Genomic DNA, 16,542 nt, shown 5'->3' on the forward strand with positions numbered 1-16,542 from the left:
TTTTGTTACACTATCTGTCTAGTTTTTCCAAGAAAATCCTTATGGGATTTGGGAATCAAAATGAGTAAGCCTGACTAATGAACATCTGCCTGATAGATTTACATGCCACTTGAAAACCAAAGTAATCCTCTGACCTTCACACATCTGGCTCCAACCAATTGTATGGACCAGGCACTATGTCCTGAACTCTCCAGCCACTGCAATGGTAACGGTTCTGTCATGTTTCCTACTTTCTACAGAGACAGTATCATCGTACATCTGTTTCACTGAACTCTAAGATGAAGGACACAATTAAGGGATGGGCAGCTTTAAAACTAAGTTAGACAAATCATATGATGTAATAAAGAATAGGAGCTTCTTTTAAGGGATTTGGAAGCATTTCCAAGAGTGAAATTACATCTCCATTGTGAAGTAGTAGGTAAGGTCACGTGAAGAAACAAACCAGTGGAGTAAGGAAAATAGTTTCATAGATGGCAGCGAACTACAATTGGGACATCTACTGATGGAAATGAGAAACCTGAGTTCATGAAGACACTTAAAAGAATTATCAACTGCAATGACCAAAACTAGAAAACTTTAATATATAAATGATAATATATAAAGTCTCAAGACTCAAACTTCATTAATCTTTTACAGTGACAGAAGCTCACGAGAAACAGCTAAGAAAAAAAAAAGCAAAATAAAAGCAACACTGTAAGCTGACCCGAAAGGGAAGCATTTCAGTAAGTTTGATGGTAATGAATGTGCCAGAAACACAGTTATCATGATAAATTCATACTTGGACTCAAAAAGAAACAATTGAAGTTAGAATACTGGCAAACTGGATGGAAAGGAAGTTTTGAAAGACAAAATTAAGAATTAGAATTGGAAGGTGGAAAGAGAAGTTGGAGTTAGTCAATAAAACGTTGAAGTTTACAAATTCAAAAGTGAATTCAGTGCTGGTGCTCATGCCTGTCATCTTAGCTACTCAGGAGGTAGAGTTCCGAGGATCACAGTTCAAAGCCAGCCCAGGCAGGGAAGTCCAAGAGACTTTTCTCTCCAATTAATCATCCAAAAGGCAGAAATGCAGGTCTGGCTCAAGTGTTAAGAGTGTTATAACCTTGAGTGAAAGAACTAAAGACGAAAGCCCAGGCCTTGAGTTCAGCTCCAGTATTGACCAAAAGTATAAAAACTTAAAAAAAATGAAAATGGAGTAGTTCATGACATACCTATTTAGAATACTGTCATGGAATTGGCTGGTTAGAGAAGAAGATGTGAACCACTTAGGCTGAGTTGAGGGTAAAGGAACTGAACTGTTTGGATACAAGAGCATTACAATAAAGTAGGTCTCCCTCAAGAACAGAGAGCCATGTGGGAAAGCTCTATCACTCAATGTCTGGAAGTTACAGAGCACTGAGGAGAAGGGATCGAGTGGGTGGAGCTGGGCTGCATCACACAGAAGGAAAGAGGCGTGGCACCGAAGCCTTTACCTTTGCAGGTGGTTCCGTTTCCCATGTAGCCAGGCTTGCACACACAGTTGTGTCCTCCAACAGTGTTGAAGCACAAAGCATTTTCATCACAGCTGTGCTGGTTTGTGAGGCACTCGTCGTGTTCTGAAAGGAGGAATACAATTCTGTTACTCAAAGATACATTTTTCAGAGAATATATGTGTGTGTGTGTGTGTGTGTGTGTGTGTGTGTGTGTGTGTGTGTGTGTGTGTGTGTAATTTTACTTTATTTTTTGTGCCCTTACTGGGGCTTGAACTAAAGGCCCTAGCCTTTTGTGCTAAGGCTGGAGCTCTACCACTTGAGCCACACTTCCAGTTCTGTGTTTGTTTTTGTTTATTTTGGTAGCTAACTGGAGGTAAGTCTCTCCAAGACTCTCCTGTCCAAGTTGGCTTCGAACTTCAGATTCTCAGAACTCAGCTTCCTGAGGAGCTAGGGTTATAGCACCCAGCTCTGAAGACATTGTATTTTAAACTGCTATCAGCTATACCTTATATCAAATATAAACTAAGGAGACCTCCAGTTTTGAAGTACTATATACTCCCCCTAAAAGTATACACATAGTTTACATTTCAAAAATCATTCACTGTAAAGAGTTGTCAACAAATGAAATAAAAGAAAGGAATCAGGGTGAAATTCACAGTAGATGTGAAAGTCTGCTATGTAGAGGCTCTTTCTTGTGAATTAAATCTTCCACCTAACTACAGATACATATAACAGGTGACAGGTAAGGATGTGAAACTGCATTTCTCCTGAGTCCTGACCTGCAGGATAATGGCGCCAAAGTTCTGGGCTATGGGTGCCATTAACACCTGCTTCCAAACTTGGAGAGATGAAGATGCTTATGCAAATTGTTGGACTATTTAACCTCCTTGGTGAGTTCCCTCTCTCTGCAAAGAACGAATCACACATCTACTTAATCAGACAAACGTGCCTTTAGAATATGTACAAATTCTAATATTAAAATAATCAACAAATAAAATGCCTCTTTCAACTGCTGATAATAGATTTGAAGGCACTAAAACATTTGGTCCCACACCTCTATAAAAGACTGGGAACCTGTCTTATTATCATTCTTTTTATTCTATTCCTTCTTGTTGCCATAATTGGGGCTTGAACTTAGTCTGGTGCTGTCCTTTAGCTTTTCTGCTCAAGTCTGGTACCCTACAACTTAAGTCATACCCCCACTTCCACCATTTTTTGTGGTTAATTGGAGATTAAATGTCTCTTATACTTTCCTGCCCAGGCTGGCCTTGAACCACAATTCTCAAATCTCAGTCTCCTGAGTAGCTAGGATTATAGGTGTGAGCTATTGGTACCTTGCTCATTGTCATCATTTTAAAGACAAGTCCTTAGTTGTTCAGAGTATTTGTATAGCCTGCCCAAGTTCCCAGGAATTTTGAGAAACTGAAGAATTCTAATGTTCAGTAAAAATACAAACATTAGTAACAAATACAGTTGACATGACGGGGAAGGGGGGGAATCTAACATCAAGTCAAGATGAGCAAGAAATCAAGTATATAAGGAAATGCACACAGATTAGATGAAATTCCTAAGGTGGCATTAGTTATTAGTCAGTCTTTTACCCAAGACTTAGTTGACCCAAAATTAAATATATATATATTAATAACTTACATTGTTTGAGCTATTAATTCTATAGGTTGTAAATTCTGAAGGCAAAAATAAAGTTTGCTATTCATTTTAGAGCTCTATACTCAGGATATTATATTATTAATTTATCTGTTACTTTACAAACATTGCCAATGGAACATATAGTTGTAATTAGACTAAAATAATTGAAGATAACTGATAAAAAAAAGAATGTCCTGTGTTACATTACCTATATATATATATATATATATATATGTATGCATATATATACATATACTTTTATATATACATAGTCATACAAATGACTATGTATGAATGGGCTGGTTTTGAACTATGATCAGCCTCCTAAGAAGCTAGGATTACAAGTGTGTGCCACACACCTCACATAAAAGTATTGAAATTACATGAATGGCTATCTTATTTTCTAAATTGCTCACTGAATTAGACAACAATGAACAAAATTCTACCCTACTCTTTATAGTATCTGAATATGTCATGATTTTCTACATTCACCTGGTTTATATCTGGCTGTCCCAGTCAGAGCTAGGCTGAGAATACCACAAAATTCAGAGGCACAAGAATGGGCAGCCCAGCTGCCCAGTTGGATTCTGCTGCCTGAAGCAAAATAAATCTGCCCTCTGTAGTTTCTACCAGCTGCCAATTTTCTTCCCAGTGCAACTCAAAAATGCTATAGTTAATCCATAAATCCCTATGAGGACAGCCACGGGCCCTTTGGCGGCAGAAGCCGATCGATTTGATGTTTTCATCCCTGTCTTGGTTGTCTTCTTAATTAGAACATACTCACTAAGTAGTGGAAGGGCATAACAAGACGAGGCTTGGCACCTAGTGTGATAAGATTCAATGAATGTGAAATCATGATCGCACCTAAGACCTGGTTTATTTCCTTGTTCTTTATTTCTAGTGACTGGAATGAGGGATGGAGCTCCGAAGCCATACAAAGGCAGACAGTTTTCTGGCTCTTAATTGCACCCAGGCCTTTTCATGTAACTGTTTTCTGCGCCTGAAGTGTCTCACTTCATGTTCTCCTGGAAAACTCTTTCCATCTTGGAAGATTATATAAAATGTCAGGTCTTTGCTGGGAATACCTTAATTTCCTCTTGCAGAATTATAGGATATTGGGTTTGTCCTAGAATCCTGTGCCACATTATGCTCGTCTATATTTTTGTTCTTGTTTTGTTTTGTTTGTGCCACTCCTGGGGCTGAACTTAGAGCCTGGGAAATTTTCCCTGAGCATTTATCCTTCAAGCGTATTCTCTACCACTTCAGCCACAGCTCCATTGCTGGCTTTTTGGTGGTTTATTGGAGACAAGAGTTTCATGGACTTTCCTGCCCAGGCTGGCTTCAAACCATTGATTCTGAGATCTCGGCCTCCTGAGTAGATAGGATTACAGGTGAGATGCTATTATTCTTATTGTTACTTATAGCTACTTCTCTTGGTCTCCCAACTTCAAGCCCAAATGATGGGCTGTAATTTTTGTAGTTGTTGTTGTTCTTGATTTTCATTTTGTTTTGATGGTGCTGAGGTTTGAACTCAGGGTCTCATGCTAACTACACAAGCACTCTACCACTTGAGCCATGCCTCATCCATTTCTGCTTTAGTTTATTTTTCAGATAATGTCTCTGACTTATTTATTGACTTTTTTGGCCCAGCCAGCCTCTGACCTGTGTCTTCTTAAACTCTGCCTCTTATATAACTGAGATTATAGGTAGTACTACCATGACCCATTTGTTAAACTGAGATAAATTCTCCCTATTTTTTTTTTTTTTTTGCCAAGGCTGATCCTCCTATCTCCACCTTATAAGTAGCTCAAGATTACAAGCATGACTGAGATTTGAAGCAGTAAAGTGAGTTTTCCTTATATTTCATTTTCCTATACAAGGAATGACTCTCGAATAAATGATTCAGTGATGAAGTGAAAAACTGAATCCAGATAAGAACTTCTGCCATTGTGCAAGAATTAATATTTGTTTAACTGTAGATCTCAGTAGATATTACTATGGTGGTGTTTATGATTAAACAAGTTCTGGATCTTTTATTTATTTATTCATTCATTCACTTACATTTATTTATTATAAATTCTGGGGCTTGAAGGAAGGGTCTTCTTTTCTAGCTTAGTTTTCTTGCTCAAAGTTGGTGTTCTACTACTTAGACTACACCTCCAGTACAGCTTTATGCTGGTTAATTGAGATGGACTGTCATGGACCTTTTTTGCCTAGGTTGGTTTTGAATCATAAGTCTTCCTCTCTCTGCCTCCTAAGTAGTTAGAATTACAGGTGTGAGTTACTAGTACCTGGATGGTTGGAGATATATTGAAAATGTTAACTGAGATAGCAAGGCACATTTTGAAAGCAGGAAATATTAAATCTGTTACATTAACACAATAAAGTTTTTTACACTACATGAAACAAAATTGGTTTTAGTTGTATCATAACATTCAACTGAAGCCCCGCACCTGTAGCTCACAACTTTAATCCCAGCTACTCAGGAGGCTGAGATCTAAGGACTAAAGTTCAAAACCAGCCAAGTCAGGAAAAGTCTGGAGACTCTTACCTCTAATTAACCACTAAAAAAGTTGGAAGTGGATGTGTGGCTCAAGTGGTAGAGTGCTAGCCCTGAGCACATAAACTCAAGGGCAGCATCCAGGCCCTGAGTACAAGCCCCAGAACCAGAACAACAACACAATCAACTATATAATAAAGAGTGACTTTAGCAAAAGCCTTTCAATTTTTCTTTAAACTCACAGACACATTAACTTTAATTTGTTAATCTTTCCTATAACAAGATACAAATGAGCTAGTAGTTTATAAAGCTATCTCAATGGTGACGGCAGTTCCATACCCAATTCTGAAAACAGGTCTATTTCGTACCTTTCCTTTGATTCATATCCCGGGGGACAATGTCACCAGCCCATTATTCCACATCCTCATTTATATTACTTTCTTTTTAACAAGTACATTTAAATAAGGACGGTAATTCTAAGATAAAATTTAAATAATATTACGTCCCACTGTTCAAGAAGAGCATGTCAGGAAATACTAACGAATAAAGTCCAAGGTTTATTTCACATATAATGAAAAGTAGATCCTGAGATCTGCTGTTCAGAATATCTAATTCAGCCAGGAGTCATGGCTCACATCTGTAATCCTATCAACTCAGGAGGCTGAGATCTGAGGATGATAGTTCAAAAAGCCTGCCCAGGCTGGGAAGAGTGCTTGTCTACCATGCCTGAAGCCCTGGGTTCAATTTCTTAGTACCATATAAACAAAAAAGGCCAGAAGTGGTGCTATGGCTCAAAGTGGTCGAATGCTACCCTTGAGCAAAAGAAGCTCAGAGACCAGATGCTGGTGGCTCATACCTGTAATCCTAGCTGCTCAGGAGGCTGAGATCTGAGGATCACGGTTCAAAGCCTGCCCAGGCAGGAAAGTCCACCATATTCTTATCTCCAATTCACCAGCAGAAGTGGTAGAACACATGCCTTGAGCTGAAGAGCTCAGGGACAGTGCCCAGGCCCAGAGTTCAAGCCCCACAACTGACCAAAACAAAAACAAAAACAAAAACAGAAGCAGCTCAGGGACAGTGCTGAAGCCCTGAGTTCAAGCCCCACCCAGGCAGACAAATCCAAGAGATTCTAATCTTCAATTAACCACCAAAAACTTAGACTGGAGGTGTCTAAGTCTCAAGTAATAAAGTGCCAGTCTTGAGCAAAAAAGCCAAAAAAGAGTGCAAAGCCCTGGTAAAGATTTCATTGTCTCAGGAATACAATAACTCAAATCAACTAAGATTGTCACCAAAAATGTCCTCTTTCTAAATCTTCTTCATTAAAGATGCTAGGAGCATGACTGTTTTGAGCAAAATTTAATCATTTGTTCAATCCATACATTTGAACTTTTGAATTTTAAATAAAATGGGGAAGATAAAGAAACAGAAAGAAAGGACATGTCATCATTCATCACTGTGAAGCAGAAGAAATTTAGGTGTTAGCCACTGTAGTATATTATATATACAATCTATAATCTCACAGAATAGCTAGCAAAGATTTGCTGTCTGTATGACGTGTTCTTTGTTTTGACACTATACACAACATAAAACAGACTTTATAGGGCAACCAGGCTCAATGCAGTACAATTTCTCCACTGGAAGAAGAAAGTAATACTAATGTACACATGAGGATTTTCTAAATGCAGATTCTATATAGAACAGTAATACTTTTTTTTTCACTGATTAACTCCTAAACTGGTTAGGTTAACATCTCACAATAATATATAGCTTGGCTTCACTTAAACTTTAATTTTGATGCCATTGGTGGTTCACGCCTGTAATCCTAGCTGAGATCTGAGGATCATGGTTCAAAGCCAGCCTGGGTAAGAAAGTCTGTGAGACTCTTAACTCCAAATAACCACCAGAAAACTGGAAGTAGAGCTGTGGCTCAAAGTGATAGAGCACTAGGCCTTGAGCAAAAGTGCTTAGGGACAGTGCCCAGGCCCTAAAAAATTAAATTTGCTGACCATATTGAGATATTTCCAGTATGAATCTGCTAGGCAAGAAAAAAAAGCCACCATACAATTCACACAATGCACATAGCCACAATTTCAACGAAGACAGAAAATGGAACCTTTTCCATTGGAAAATTTCAGTGTTGTACAAGATGCAAATATTGAAAAAGTAAGAGCAAAACTTTCTTCTAAATATATCTACATTTAAATTCAATTAAATATGTTTTATTCAAGGCTATTATATATTAGAATCTTCCTGAAATAAAAAGAATGGTGAAATAAGGACAAAGGATGACCCAGTGCAACAATGATAGAAGACACAATATTGGAAATGAACTTTACAACTTGGGGGGGGGGGAGGGGGAAGGGGAGGATAAAGGGAGAAAAATGAAGGAGTAGGTAACAATGTTCGATAGGAAATGTACTCACCACCTTACTTATGTAACTGCAACCCCTCGGTACAGTACCTTTACTAATACAATTTTAAAAGTATAAACAGTAGCCTCCTTAGAAAAGCTTAGTTAGTTGTGTAGGTAAGGCAAAAACATAAATGTCTTTAGCACATGGCTGTCATTACAAGACATGCTAAAGGAAAAACAGGACTGTTCAGCGAAGGACACAAGAGGTCAAGAAAGAAGGTCATTTCTGATTTGGGGAGGAACCAATGACTTCAGGAAGAATAGAATATTTGACATGGCTTTTTTTTGCATTTATTGAGTTAGGGGTGCCACGGATTGCCAATTAAAACATTGTATTTTCATTTGCTTCTTTCATATGGGGAATATTAAGACACCTATTGGTGCCTCTAGTCCCTCTCAACCAATAAAAAGCCTAACATAATGGAGCATATCTCTTGTCCCAGCTACATAGTAAACATAAGTAAGAGGAGTGTGGTTCAGGCTGGCCATGGTATAAATGTGAGACCCTATTTAAAAAGTCACTAAAGCTAAAAGGGATATGGACCTGGCTCAAGTGGTAGAGCACTTATCTGTGTAAGATCCTGAATTCAAAGCCAAATACTGAGAAGGAAGGAAGGAAGGAAGGAAGGAAGGAATGAAGGAAGGAAGGAAGGAGAGAAAGAGAAGGGGGAGGGAGAGAGGGAGGGAGGGAGGGAAGAAAGAGGAGGAGGAAGGGAGAGGAAGGGAGGGAGGGATGGAGGGAAGAAGGGAGAGAGGGATGGAGGGAGGGAGGAAAGGAGGAAAAAAGGAAGAAAGGAAGGAAAGGAGGGAAAGAAAAGAAGGAAGGAGCAACAAAGGAAGGAAAGAAGGGAAAGGGGAAAAATGAAAAAGCAGACTCCCTTCCTCCTTCCTTCTCTCCCCATCGTCCCTCCAGCTTTCCCTTCCTCCCTCCCTCCACAAATATTTAAGGGACTTGGTACTCTCCAGTACCAGTAAAAAATCCTTGTAATCAAAACATTTATGTCCTCATGATCAGTGACTCTTGAGGGACACTGCTACAATTCATTAGATTACTTAAATATTCTAAGACTAGAACTACATATGAAGGACACAGGAGGAAAAATGAGAAAATAATACACTTTTTGAGTACGTAATAGCAGGAACACTGTGACATAGTACATGTTCTGATTTCTAGAAACACTTGGTTTTAGATGTCATTTTATCCTAGTTGAGTGACGCTAATAAAGCTAACTGATCTTTCTAAGTTTAAAATGGGGAGGTAGCCAAGCAGCAGGAGCTCACACTTTAGGAAACTGAGATCTGAGGATCATGGTTCAAACACAACCCCAGGCAGGAAAGTCTGTGAAACTCTTATTGCAATTAACCACCAAAGAGCCAGAAGTAGAGGTGTGGCTCAAGTGGTAGAGTACCAGCTTTGAGTGATAAAGCTAGGGGACAGTGCCCAGGCCCTGAGTTTAAGTCCCAGTATTGGCACAGGAAATGAATATATCCAATAAGTAAATGAATTAAATAAAATGGGGAAACCCAAAACCCATATTCAGGGCTATTTTAAAGGACAAACTTACAAGGATGAATATTAAGACCTCAGCAAACAAAAGATGCTTGGTAAATAGTATCTATTTATTACTTGCCTTAGTAGGAAAATTACTTTTGCTTTTATTAGGTAATATCCTGCCTTTCGCCTTTTAATTTTGTGGAGAAAGTTTAAGTGCTTGATTGGGTTTGCTCTCTTCATCATTTTTCTGAAATCAAATTCATTTTGGATTTGTTTTCTGGTTAATATAACTTCTTCCAGTCTTGGAATGAAGGGAGGCATTCCTGACATCACAGTGATGGAAAAGCATCTGCTTTGTTTCTTCCTTACTCACTTTCTATTACAGGAAAAACGTACTAACTACAATACAATTCCAACAAGAACTATACTTGCAGTGCTACTAATGTGACTGCAAAAAAAAAATATGCTTTGAACTAATTCAATACCCATATTGGCAGCCAACTCTCCCAAACTCATTTTTTTAACACCCAGGCAATTTGGTTCACTATCCAAGTTTCCTGTTCATTGCGCAGACCAATTCAAACCCGATTTCTTATTCTTCTTCAGTTTGCATGACAACTAGGAATTTGTTCAGAGTTCCTCAGTCTGACATGCCTGCTTGATTTTCTTCCAGTCTTTTCAATGCTATACTCAGCCTCCTTCACTAAGCCTTACTTCATCGAGAACCTGATCACAAAAAGACCCTCAAATTTCCTCCCTACCTTTCAGTCCTTTTCAAAGAGATCTGAGTTCTGATTTTCAGACCAAACCCTGTTTTTAATTTCCTTGTGTGTTCCATGAATTAAGCTTTGAACACACTGCAGGACAACAAAAAAACCTTTAACAAATATATGTCAGATGTTTTACTTTTGTTCTCACAGAAGAGAGTTTCTGTTGCATGGTTCTGGGACAATTCAAACACCAAAGATATATGATCTGATATTTATAACATCAGGAACTTTTGAACTATAAGAGTGCTGATGATATGCTCTATGCTGGTGGCTCATGCCTGTAATCCTAGCTATTCAAGAGGCTGAGATCTGAGGATCACAGTTTGAATACAGCCTGAGAGGGCAAATCTCCAATTAACCACCAAAAAAAGCTGGAAGTGGAGCCTATGACTCAAGTGGTAGTGTGTTAGCTTTGAGCAAAAAAGCTCAGGAACAGTTCCCAGGCCCTGAGAGTTCAAGCCCCAGGATGGACACACACACACACACACACACACACACACACACACACACACACGCACACACGCACACACACACACACACACACACACACACACACAAAGAGTATTGATGATATGAAATGAGCTGGTATCTATGAACTATTTCATCTGCCTTATACCCTAAAAGAAAACTAAAATGGGACTTTAGGTATACCATGGAGCTCTTCTCATTGGCGACATCTCAGACACCAAACCACTGGGATTCTACTTGTTGGCAGTTCTCAATTTCATCCCTTCAACCTCTTCCCCACTACTCAGAAGACATGACGTGTCTCTTGCTGTCCAGACTGCTGTCAACTGGCCCTCCAACTCAGAGCTCTTCTCTCTTCAAATCAATCTTCTTGTTCCCTCTCTTCATTCTGTTTTGTGGGTCTAAGGCTTGAACTCAAGTCATGTGTTTGCTAGAGACACTCTACCATTTGAGCCCTACCTCTACCCCTAATGTCACAGCTTTTACCAACCACGGAGATACTATCTACTTACCAAGACTTTCATTGTGAGCCTTGTTTTCACTAAACTGTGCTGCATCACTTTATTAATAAATCAATTGCTGAGGGTGTGCTACAGGTCAAGGACTAGAACATTATTCAGTCCTGCATATCTGACATGTTTCCTTGATTTCACATAGACTGTTTTCTGCTCGGGAAGTTGTCTAATCTCTCTGCCTAATGCTGCTCTCACCTCCTGCTCCTACCCACAATACTCCCCAGAAACTGTTCTTGATAAGCTCAGTTTAATCTGGATGTGTCCCGTGGAAACTACAGGGTCATGTACTTGATTCCACCGAAGCCTATGAAAGCCAGAGTCAGGTTGGGAAGTTGGCTCAGTGGTAGAGCGCTTGCCTTGCATGCCTGAGGCCCTGGGTTCGATTCCTCAGCACCACATGAACAAAAAGAAAAAAGCCGGAAGTGGCTCTGTGGCTCAAGTGGTAGAGCGTTAGCCTTGAACTGAAGAGCTGAGGGACAGCGCCCAGGCCCAGAGTTCAGGCACCACGACCGGACCCAAAAAAAAAAAAAAAAGCAAGCCAGAGTCAACAGAGGCCAGGAGAAAGGACTCCAGCACCAGCTTACCTCAGTTCAAATCATGGCTCTTCTTTTTTCTAGCTTTATAATCTTGGAGAAATTAATCTTTCTAAAACTATTTCCTCTTCTGCAAAAGTAGCCTGTTAATAAGTAGTGAGTCTCTAGCAAGTGTGGTGGGGCAATATTCAGTAAACAACTATTTATGTTGCAAAAAAATATGACCATTTATATCAAATAGGATAAATAAAGATGAGAAATAGTCCCTGTAATCAGATCAAATATTGCTGTCAATTGAATTCTTGTGTGTGTGTGTGTGTGTGTGTGTGTGTGTGTGTGTGTGTGTGTGTGTGTGTGTGTGTGTATACCAGTCCTGGGATTTGAACTCAGGGCCTAGGCACTGTCCCTGAGTTTTTGGGTTTTTTTTTTTGTTTTTTTTTTTGCTGAAGGCTAGTGATCTATCACTTGAGTCCCAGTTCCACTTCCACCTTTTTGATACTTAACTGGAGGTAAGAATCTCATGGACTTTCCTGCCCAGGTGAGCTCTAAACCATGACTCTCAGGTCTCAGTCTCCTGAGTCGCTAGGATTACAGGTGTGAGACACCTACTCCAGGGGCTTTTTAATAGAAACACTTTTTGTAGTTCAGATCTGTCGATCAGAGCTGTTGTTAGAATGCTTTTGACAGAGTTGTAAAGATAAATGAGGTAGAGTGTGGAAAGCACTGAGAATAATCCTGGCACAGCAGTGCTTCGTGAATGAGTGCTCATTCAGCCCTCACCATGCTGTTGGGGACTGTTCCTTCCCTCATTTGTCCCTTCCTTAATCAGTGCACTTCTTGAGTCAGAGAGATTTTATTATAGATCTTTGACTCCTCAGTTCCTGCCATAGCACCTGATACACTTCAGCACTTGATAAATGTAGATGAGTGGTAAGGCTCCAATACACATGCACTCAACATTTCTCACTGGTGGAGTATCTTACATCTGGAGTTCTTTTCATTTACTCAAAACCCATGAAAGAATCCAGGCACTAGTGGCTTGGCTTATACCTTTAATCCTAGCTACTCAGGAAGCTGAGATCTGGGGATCACAGTTCAAATCCAGCTCAGGCAAGGAAGTCTGTGAGACTCTTCTCTCAAATTAAATACCAAAAAGTCGGAAGTGGAGCTGTGGATCAAGTGGTAGAGCATTAGCCTTGAGCAAGAAAAACTCAGGTGTCCCAGGCCTGGCACAAATAAATGAGTAAAAAATAATCTTAGAGGACTTTGCACTTAAATCAGATAGTTTAAGCTGACCTCTAATCCTCTAATTATACAAAGTCAATTTTTTTCTGATTTTAGGGGAATGTAAATATGGAGTAAATAAAACTCAATTACCTTCTTCACTCAAGTACCTTATTTTAAAAAATACGGGGCCTAGTACCTGAGTTTCCACCACAGCAAATTTCGAGATATGATACTATTTCTATTACAAATGATAGATAAGGAAACATAAGGCACACATAGAAGTAGCTTTTATTTCATGCTTCAGTATATACTGTACTAGGGAGCACATGATTCTCTCTGTTTCCTTCTTTCTCTCTCCGTGTGTGTGTGTGTGTGTATGTGTGTGTGTGTGTGTGTGTGTGTGTGTGTGTGTGTGTGTGTGTGTGTGTGTATGCACGTGCCAGTCATGGGGTTTGAACTCAGGGAATGGAAGCTATTCTTGAGCTTTGCTTGCTCAAGGCTGGTGTTCTACTCCTGGAGTCACAGCTCTACTTCTGGCTTTTTGGTGGTTAATTGGAGATAAGTGTCTCATGTTCTTTACTGCCCTGAGCTCAGATCTCAATCAGCTGAGTAGCTAAGATTACAGGTCTCAGCCTGCAGCTCCCAACAACATTCTCTCACTTTTATAACAGTATCTTAATATCCTTTAATCTATCTGTTTGGAATGATACTGATATTATAGGATCATTGTTGCTTACGTCACATCTGCCTTGCTTAGGTAAGAGTGGCAATTGTCACAGAACAACTAAGCCAAAATACTTGCTTTCATGACATGAATAATTGTCCAGCCTCTATAATAATGCAAACACATTCCTTTATGTGTTATATGTGTGAAATGTATGAACACATACTGTTTATGGGCTTATGTGTATGCATGTATAATTTATCTGCCCTAGATATAGATGGAGATGTATAATAGATGATAAACAGATGATAGATAAATAAATAGATAATAAACACACAAACACATAGGAGATATACATACTGAATGAGTAGCAAAAACTATGTTTTTCTCTGTTGTTCAGGGCAAGAAGCAACAGAATACAGAAAAATCTTTTTGTGTTATTTTGAAAGTTACCCTCTTAAAATTGAGAGATTTTCTTTCTTTTTTTATTTTTGATAATGTAGTTGGAGTGCCTCTTCATTTTATATTATGTAGTTTTTCCAAGAATTTGAAATACCTTTTATTTCACACCTCTTTCTGAATCACTCACTTATACTTGATGAGGTTACTCCACGTACACAAATTCTTTTCTCATCCATCCTCACAAAAGGGAATTCTCATCCCCAGAAACCAATGGAAGGCTTTTTTCTTTGAAGTATATTTTGTGCAAGTTCTAGGGCTCAAAATCTGTCCCTTAGCTTTCTTTGCTCAAGGCTGGCACTCTACCACTTGAGCCACAACTCCATTTCCAGCTTTTACTGGAGAAAAGAGTCTCAGGGACTTTCCTCCCCAGCTGGTTCAAACCTCAATCCTCAGATCTAAGTACCTAGGATTATAGGTGTGAGCACCAGCCTGGCTCCAATGGAAGATTTTTAGAAAGTTGAGGAATGCTTTAACTCCTCAACTTATCATTTTTCCTGAACATTATATCACCTCACTTCTACCAAACTAATCTTCCCTCTCTCCTCATGCTCATCTTTTCTCCTTAAACCAGTGGCTTCAGGGCTGTCAATTAGGTCTTTGCTTAGATGTGAGGGGAAATTCAACCACAGGACCAGACCTAGGTAGATTAAGAACAGTTGAACAATAGCGAAGGATAATAGACTCAGATTCTGAATTTCTTAGCTTGCCCTTCTCATTTCAGCACGTGCCTTCCGGCATCTCTGCTTTTTCATTTGCTTCCCAACTTCCAACTTCCCTTCTATCCCTTCTCCAGTGGACTCATTCTGCTTTCCTTTAGTCTTCCAAAATGTCACCATAAAACTTGAAAAACAAAAAGATTCACCTAAACAAAGGTGAATGTTTTCATTTTACAACCAGCAATGCTCTGCTCTGGGGAGACCACTTGCTTTCTGTATTCACTGATGTTTTCCATCCATTTATAATTATGCCCAGCACCTCCCTCCATCCCGCCTTCTTCCTCTGGAGTCCAAGACCTAGTATTTGAAGGATTTTGTTTAGTGCTATGCTATTTAAGCATGTATATCTTCTTAGAAATGACAAGATGCACTCACTATTTCAGAGAATCTCTTTAAGCTAAAGCTGGGTAAAAACAGAAACAATACAGGTTATTGCTCAGATCTGAAGTGAAATTTGACCTGTTTATCAAAGAACAACTTCCTGAAGGCTATGGCAGATCAAGGTGACTGTAACCGGGTCTGCACATTCTCCATCACCCATTCTCAATCTCATGTACTCTGAGACACAATGACAAGCTAAATATAAATGATTAATTTGAAAGTGAAACCTGACCATTCTTTTTTTTTTTTTTTGTCAGTTGTGGGTCTTGAACTCTGGGCCTGGGCACTGTCCCTCACTCAAGCCTAGTGCGCTACCACTTGAGCCACAGCACTACTTCCAGTTTTCTGAGTGGTTTACTGGAGATGAGAGTCTCACAAAGTTTCCCAAGTTGCCCAAGCTGGTTTTGAACTATGATCCTCAAATCTTAGCCTTCTGAGTAGCTAAGATTACAGGTATTGAGCCAATGCCTGGCTTCTGACCATTCTTGAAAGTCCAAGATCTGAAGTTTATCAATGACGATGCCCAAATGAGAATCAAGGATAACCAGTATTTTTTTCAACGATGATCACCACTGTTCTGTGATGAGCATCATTTTCATCTAGGGAGATCAATCCTTTAGTTTAAGGATTATTATTTGAAACTTTTGAGAAACAGAATTCACTAAAAGATGACTCAGCCACATGTATCTCCAGAATGTTAAGGAAAGTATACATTGAGAGCACACATTTATTTTGGGAGTGGGAAAGATCTCTTTCATTAAATTTTTCATGACTTAACATGACTCAAGTCTCTTGGTCTAAGATGCTTTGGTGGCTTTTGGGTTTCCTGTTTCAGAGAATGGAACATTCTGGATTCCAGTTGTCTGTTTCCTTACCAACCTTTGCTTCTAGGTTAGAAACTTCTAAGTACAGTCATATGTTTTTATAGGGCAATTAAAATATCAAAGAATGGTGAAAGACGAGTTCTTCCTGCCATAATGGATCAACCAACACTCCTGCCCTCCCGCCTATCTATGTAAAAGCAGTAGTAAATCTGGTGTATGGTTGCAGATCCAAGATGACCCTATGCTCCCTCTGCCAAGCATTTTTATTACTGCTGAACCTTCCAGAGACCTCCATCCTTGCTGTATGCCAAGTGTTTGGAAGTGTATCTGACTGGAATTGGGTGTTCCATACTTGTTTGTTGACTAAATGTTTTCATCCATTAGAGAGGAAAAAAATGGACCAGTCTGGTACAATATGGCAAATGATAGAAACACTCCATCTAGGTTGTTTATAAGAA

The 16,542-nt window shown here is 39.3% G+C and overlaps 1 protein-coding gene across 3 annotated transcripts in view; it reads right to left on the reverse strand.

Annotated features, from left to right (window-relative positions):
• Nell2 (neural EGFL like 2) overlaps positions 1 to 16,542 on the reverse strand; it is a 387,809-nt gene that overhangs the window by 77,084 nt on the left and 294,183 nt on the right. For all 3 annotated transcript variants that reach the window (XM_070039336.1, XM_070039332.1, XM_070039338.1), the window contains one exon: positions 1,470 to 1,592. In XM_070039336.1, the coding sequence (XP_069895437.1) occupies positions 1,470 to 1,592 (123 nt within the window). The remainder of the gene's footprint in view (positions 1 to 1,469; positions 1,593 to 16,542) is intronic.

The sequence above is a fragment of the Dipodomys merriami genome, unplaced genomic scaffold (genome assembly GCF_024711535.1).
Source record: "Dipodomys merriami isolate MVZ:Mamm:240054 unplaced genomic scaffold, mDipMer1.0.p SCAF_10, whole genome shotgun sequence".
Lineage (NCBI taxonomy): Eukaryota > Metazoa > Chordata > Mammalia > Rodentia > Heteromyidae > Dipodomys > Dipodomys merriami.